The sequence below is a fragment of the Musa acuminata genome, chromosome BXJ2-3 (assembly GCF_036884655.1).
Source record: "Musa acuminata AAA Group cultivar baxijiao chromosome BXJ2-3, Cavendish_Baxijiao_AAA, whole genome shotgun sequence".
In the NCBI taxonomy this organism is placed as follows: domain Eukaryota; kingdom Viridiplantae; phylum Streptophyta; class Magnoliopsida; order Zingiberales; family Musaceae; genus Musa; species Musa acuminata.
Window position 1 is genome coordinate 4387903 of NC_088340.1, and position 7093 is coordinate 4394995.

The window sequence follows — 7093 nt, forward strand, 5'->3', positions numbered from 1 at the left end:
CTATGTTTCTTTTAGCAGTCTAACAAAAGGGCTTGGCATTCCCACCTGCAAACCCCATGAACAACTCATTAAACATTCATCAATCATTAAGACAATCTCAGAAAAGTAGATTCAACCACCACCACTCCTACAATTTAGCATACAATATGTATCATCCTCCTTTTTATCTTGTACCTGAGCTGGAGCTGTTTGCACTGTTGGAAGGTGATCTCTTTCCACACCCCCAATTAAATGCCATTAATGACAGCATGTGAAGTGCTGGTGGTCAAGAACTGAGGGAGTGGTGGAGGGTGACCAGATGCACAATTCCAACCTCAAAAAGTTTGTGTCATGTGTTGGATTGCTATGGTCCAATCTTATTCTTCAGGGTTTGTAGTCTGATGCAAATAAATATACTGAGACTCATCCTGAACTGCAAGTCTGTAGATTTCCATACAGCCAATTTTAGAGGAGTTGTTGGTTTATATTAGATTAAGAACAGTTTAGATGTCACCTCTGGTGTACACACACATCAAACTCACTAAATACAATGAATCCTCTCCCACTGACATTGCACATTGAATACTTTTAATTTTATGCCACAGAATCATTTAGCATAGTAAAATGAGGGAACATCCAATATTTAACTGCTCCTTCCAATAGGTTGGTTTAATTCAGCATCATTGAATGGCCAACCAATTGTTCATCAATGCACTAAAGGTCTTAAGTGTCTTCATGGTGAACTACTTTTATCTAACCTTATGATGGGGTATATATTTAGGCTATTGAGTTCAAATCACAATGAGATGTTCTAAGGTTTTGATGTGACAGAAGTTATGATTGTTATTAGGTGTTGTCAACATGCATAGGTGCAGGGTGATCTATCCTCTCAATTTGACAGGGTTTCAGTAATAACAAGGGACACAAATCAATGACAGTGAACAATTAATTGTCTAACAATTAGCTGTGGAAGAATATGAGAATAAAGCCAATTTTGATTAAGAATAGTGGATCAGATAGACCCAAGGACTTACAAGCTCATGGCTTATCTGAATTCTCAGCTCAAATTATCTGCCATATGATCTCCTCAGAACTTACAAGCGTACAAGGAGCAACAGAACATATGGAAGAAAGAAAGAAGGAAAGAAAGAAGAAAAGCTTCCGGTTCCAACAATTTGGCAAATGCATTCACATTTATTCTAAACCAAATGATGGATGCTTAAAAAACCAATCAATGCAAGCGAAAAACCTTATTTTTTTCTGCAAGATATTTGATAGCTGCTTATTTGTAGGTAAGCAACACACACGCACAGAAATAGAGAATTATGATACTTCCTCCATTGTTATGTTCCAAAGAGTCAAGAAAAGGAAAACCAACTGTTCCAGTGAAGATGAAGTAAAGAAACCTAAAAGGCTAAAATTTTCTTTTTTGCATTGAGAGTACTCTGTTATCATAGATTTGCTAGTCTGCTATAGTGAACATCCTTCAAGAATAACAGTACTTGGCAAAGGTACCTTAATCTGTCCCAAGAAGACCTGTCCTTCAAAATGAAGTTAAGCTGAAGGTTACTCCTAAAAGTTTCATCCAGATGACAAATTTCCACAAATGGATTTCAGTCTCCAGGTCTACTTGTACAAATAAACAAACAATAAATTACAGTATTCAGCAAATCCAGGGTGTCAAACAATAAACTCAAACCATTTCCTCAGAGTTCATAGATCAGATGATGCAGTTCACTATTTCAATCTTTTTTGAACTCTCACAAAAATAGATACACATGCAGTATAGTGTCATGTTGAATATTGGCATTGCTTAGTGACAATTATACTAACCATGTCACTCGAGAGGAAGCTGTATCCACATGCAGAACAATATCAAAATTTTACAACCTAAGTGACTCATGCTGGAAAGTAATCATTGGTCAAGCACATCCGGTTCTGATGTCTCTGCAGTGTGAACTAAGACACCATAGTTTTCTATACAAGATTTTTTCAAAGAAGATATAGCATGCAATCACAGTTGAACCTGTATCACTAGCTGAAAAATTAGCTTTTCTAGATATGACAGATGCCAAAAAAGTAAATGAAGTCAAGATGAGTTCTAGTTATGTCAAAAAAAACAATTCCAAGATTATAAGCATGGCATGTCAATATACAAATCAAACATATATTCATAGAAAATTGCAAAAGGCAAACCAATTTGGGTTCACTTGAATTTTCTTTAGGCCAAGAAGGAAAACAAAATACACCATGACTTCACCCAAAGAACTCTCTAAATTGACAAGATTAGACATACTCTGAAGAACACCTAGCCTGGAGGCTCATACAGATGGAAAAAATTTGTTGAGGTTAAATGGCAATGCGTAGAATTCCTCACTTCTTGTATCTGCCTTGAAGCTTCGGAACCTTTTCCACCAATGATAACCTCTGTCCCTTTTTGTCACATCATGATGCCTATGGAGGGTATTATCCAAGAAAAATGCGACTAAGCCAGCAACAAATGGCTTTGAAGAGAATATTACATTGATGATATCATTAAACTGGAAAAGAAAAAAAGAACAATGAGCACCATGCACAATCATATTTTAGGAATGAGAGAATAAGTAGTAACTATCATGTTGTAATTTTCAGCATACCCATCTTGCTTTAGTATGAACTGGACCATAACCAGCAACAGAAGTGTACTCATTGAAGTACTGGGGAACTGACAGACCCATGAAAACAGATAATCCTAGGATGAACTTAGTTCGGAAGCTGTTGAGATTGCAGAACTGCAGAAAACTAAGACCTGCAGCACCTGTTACAGCAGAACGATAAATTATAAATAATTTCATATGAGGAACTCAAGTTGTTGAGTGTTAATAAGCTGTCTCTTATTTCTATTACATACCAACATATGCAAAGAAAAGACAATACAGTGCTGCAAAAATTGGTGCGGGAATCGATGCAAAAACTGCTCCAAATTTTCCTGAATTGGCAACAAGACAGAAAAAATCAATCCATTTGATATGGTTAGTCTAATTGTATATATCTAAAGTCAAGTTCATGTGAAAAGTGCTTCTGTAACTCCTAAACTCTATTCTTGAATGATCTTAAATAACTTTAAGGGTGTGTTTAATTGTAGAATTGTCAACTATATTACAGTGTGCATCATGAATAAAAAATTAAATGGCCAAAATTATTAACTAAATATAATACTGGTATTTACCTACAACATAATAACTTTGTCAAAGAGAATTTATCAGGTCAAATCCTTATACATATGGATTTAAGAAGATTCAACATGATATGAGAACAGCATTCATTTTGGTACTCCAGCTAAACAAAGCATCTCAAGGAGACTCAAGACTGTTCATACCAAGTACAAAATAAGATGTTGTACTCGAAGACATATCAGAGGGATCCTTTTAACCAGATAGGTATAAAGAACTCTATACGGTAAACAACACTGTAAGTTATAGAGCTAGGTGGCTCTGAGGACATTTTGTAGAAGATTATTCAATAAGCTAATGTGTGGGAGGCCAGAGACATCAGAACATGGACAGCTTACCAAGAATAGAAAAGAAAATCATGAATCCTGCAGATATTTGAACAACCCTTCGGCTGCCAATTCGTGTTAAAGCTAGTAAACCAGCATTTTCACTGCAAAATAATAAAAAAATATTTCTTACAAGATGGTAGAAGCTTATGACAAGGATTAGTCATCTGAAAGGAAAGTGAACCAGCTATTACTAAAATAAGAAATTTTGAAAGACACTTACACAGATACTGAGGATCCGTTTGCCGTTCCAAATAGTCCATCCAACAAGATACCAATGCCCTGAAGCCAACACTTGACTGTTACATACTTGGCAAAGTTTGCATGGATTTAGGTAAACAGCAGCTGAATTTAATACCTGCCAACCAATACCACGACTGAGAACTGATGGAGGCAATGGTGTCGCACTTGCATATCTTGTGACTGCAATGAAAGTTCCAGTAGACTGCACAGACATTTATCAGAAAGAACCTTATTGGGAAATTATGAAAACACTGCATTTGAGTAAGCAGATTTATGTTTATCTGATCACTATTATAAGATAGCTATAGTCTAAACCAGCATCTTAGATCAAGAAAAGGAAATATGATATTTGACCTCAACAAGGGAAACAAATGAAGCAGCCATCATTGCAAAAGCTTCACCGGCATCAAATGTTGGTGCACCCCATTGGAAAGGATATGGAAATCTAATCCTATTTGTTGCCATGAATAAGATTTTAGGAGATACAAAGGTCGTTAGCACAAAAATGCGGTAGACATAATCTTACCAGGGAGAACCACCAACAAGCCCTGAACGATCCGTACGGCAATGTAATTGTGTCTTTGGTGGTGTATGTCTATATGCTCCTCCCACCGTAAGGAAGTATGCATAAAGCCATACAATTGCAACCGAAAGTATGACAGAAAATCGATCAAACACAGGCTTCTCTGAATGTAGAGAATGAGGAATGTACTGTTGGAAAAAGATAACATCATTTATTATGATTTTTATAAGTTGCATTAAACATGAATGTAGAACACGAATGTGATACCCTCAAAAGTTCAATGATAATAACACCTGTGAGAATATGACTAAAAGAATTATCTGTGGTAGCCCAATTTCGATGCACTTGGCAACCTGCAATCCACATTTTAATAAATGAGAAAAAAATAATAGGAAGATCATAGAAAAGTATCCAGAAGCACATTAGCATGAAAAGGTTAGTTTGACAGTAGAATTTAAGTTCCACCAAAAACAGTAAATTATTACCCCAGGAAAACCAAGCTCATAAAGTCCAAAGCCAGCAAGTGCAACCAGAGGAACCACTGCCAGTGGACTTAAGAATCTGGATGCTCATATTACAGAAGGCAAGAGAACATTATGAACAAAAAATCACAGACATTGATGATGATAAAAAAGAAAATGATATTACCCACCTAGCTACGTTTCGCCAAAGACCACTGAAACCGACAATAATTTGAAGGGTTGAAGCAACAATTAGGGCACCCTGTGTTCCACGCATTATACGCAAAAATTTCTGCATGATACATTGCTGCTGAGTGATTTTGAAAAAGAGCACAATGAAATGCAAAGTTCAGACTTCTAGCAACCTCGTGCGGATCCACAATATTACTGTAGCGACCAGCCAAGATAATAGAGATGGTTGGCACAACAAAAGTATAACAACCTCCAATTACAGCCGGCAACCGTGTACCAAACAAAGTTTGGAATAGAGTGTTGATACCAGCCACAAACAGCAATGTCTGGACTACCCTGGCTTTCTCATCCTAATTGTGATGATCACAGTTTTAAAAAGGTAAGGTACCAAACTATAAGAAATCAACCACAAAAAACTATACATATAACAAAAAAAATTCCTCTAAAAACTGATTCATTCTTACATTTCCTCCGCCCATTTGAGGAACAAGAGCAGTGGGGATGATAACAGTAGTGCCTAGCATAACCAGAAAATGTTGAAAACCGAGAAGTATGGCCTCAGCTGCATCGCAAAGATCCAAAAAACAAAAAAAAAAGTCAAGATCCAATTTTTATTAACCAGAACAAAATTGCACATCAATTGAAATGGAAAATTAATTCATATAAAGAAGGCATTAATGAAGAGCATATCAGATCGTCAAACAGAAAATGTGAGCAAGACAAGAAAAATCTGACCATGTCACAAGTAGATTTACTTCTTTCCTCCGTAGAGGTGCATTCAACAGGAAATCACAGATCCGAAAAGAATCCCATTGTCTTGAAAACCAGAAAAAAAAAAATATGAAGGGTTTCAAGCAACGAGAATGTCACCGCTGGCAAATCAAAAGACATCTAACATATTCAAGCAACAATGCATACAGTACCAGACAACATAAGCCAACGAGATTCACAGCAAAAGAAGTGGGAGAACAAGCAGTGTTCCTCGGGAACAGGAGAGATATTCTGGAGGCAATAATATGGGGGAAGGACTCACGCCAGGGAGGCGGGCTGGTGATGCAGTAGGAGACATTGGGCAACTGATCCTTCACCGGGTGCGGCTGCAACTCGTCCTGCTTCGGCGCAGGCGCCGCTCCTCCACCACCTGCCATCCCCTCCCCTCTCCTCTCCTCTCCTCCTCAAGAACTTACCCCTGCAAGAAGCTCCAAGCCAGCACTGTGAAGAACCTCACACTCTCAACACCAAGAAAAAGAACACATTAAGCAAGAAACCCACGAAGGGATTCCAAGATTTGCAGGCCTGAAGCATCAAGATCCAAATTGCAGGGCAGGATGAGGAAGAAACCAGGAAGACAGTGGCTAAAGACCAGTAGTAAGAGTGGGAGAAAGAAGGCCACTCAAAACTCCTCCAACAGAAGTGTGCTACTGCTCTCCACCCATCAAGCCACAATATGTGGAAAAGAAGCAAGTGGGTGTCTGCCTATTGGTCTCCTAAAGCAGGCACAAACACACCCCCAAAATCACCCTACTCTCTCTCTTTCTCTCTCTCTAGCCAAAGCATTTCCCATGTATGAATCTTGATATCTCATTCTCTCTCATCTTTGGTGTGATGGGTGGAATTTGTGCAAACCTTTCTCTCTCTCTCTCTCTTCCTGTTTTCTACCATTTGTCTCAGTATAGAAGGTGAATGTTTTGACCATGATATGCGGTACCGATTGGTACCGCCCGATACGAGCAATACGTATTGGTCCGACAGCATATCAGTACGTGGACCGTTCGGTATCAGTGCTACAATATTACACTATAACAATGTTATAGTATTACAGTAATAAAGAAAATATATAAAATTATTCGGTACACCAGGGTGTACTGTTCGGCACGCCCTAGTGTACCGCTCGATACACCGATATCGTACCGTACCAAGCTAACCTCGAAACACCGATACGATACGGTATTGCATACCTTGGTTTTGACTAATGTTATGTTATAATTAGCATGTAATTTAAATTTTTTAATATTTTTATTCTTAAATCAATAAAAATATATATTTGAGACCTGATCAGATTTTTAATTATTTTTAATCATAACAAATAAAACTATTTTTAATTATTTGGAAACAGCTTAAGCAATGAGCAAATTCTTGTTAGGGATTATATTTTTG

At 37.5% G+C, this 7093-nt stretch overlaps 1 protein-coding gene across 2 annotated transcripts; it reads right to left on the reverse strand.

Moving 5' to 3' along the window:
• Positions 1 to 2103: 2103 nt before the first annotated feature.
• On the reverse strand, positions 2104 to 6492 carry LOC103977452 (nucleobase-ascorbate transporter 6-like). 2 transcript variants are annotated; one of them, XM_009392963.3, is made up of 15 exons: positions 6209 to 6492; positions 5970 to 6125; positions 5401 to 5498; positions 5110 to 5286; positions 4936 to 5036; positions 4769 to 4844; positions 4577 to 4636; positions 4287 to 4471; positions 4115 to 4211; positions 3876 to 3962; positions 3741 to 3799; positions 3530 to 3621; positions 2870 to 2947; positions 2616 to 2776; positions 2104 to 2519 (listed from the first exon to the last, which is right to left on the reverse strand). In XM_009392963.3, exons 2-15 carry the CDS (start codon positions 6082 to 6084, stop codon positions 2301 to 2303), a joined length of 1605 nt encoding a protein of 534 aa, XP_009391238.2. In that variant the 5' UTR covers positions 6085 to 6125; positions 6209 to 6492; the 3' UTR covers positions 2104 to 2300. The 2 variants fall into 2 exon arrangements, with proteins under 2 accessions (XP_009391238.2, XP_009391237.2); XM_009392962.3 differs by having other exon boundaries at positions 5970 to 6492.
• Positions 6493 to 7093: the final 601 nt, after the last annotated feature.

Bases quoted from the DNA above. Each gene is read 5' to 3' on its own strand.
- LOC103977452 (XM_009392963.3), bottom strand. From the start codon at position 6,084: ATGGCAGGTGGTGGAGGAGCGGCGCCTGCGCCGAAGCAGGACGAGTTG. The intron at 5,037-5,109 runs GTTGCTAGAAGT...TGTATCATGCAG, and splicing joins ATATTGTGGATCCGCACGAG to AAATTTTTGCGTATAATGCG. The intron at 3,622-3,740 runs GTAAGTGTCTTT...ATTATTTTGCAG, and splicing joins AACGGATCCTCAGTATCTGT to TGAAAATGCTGGTTTACTAG.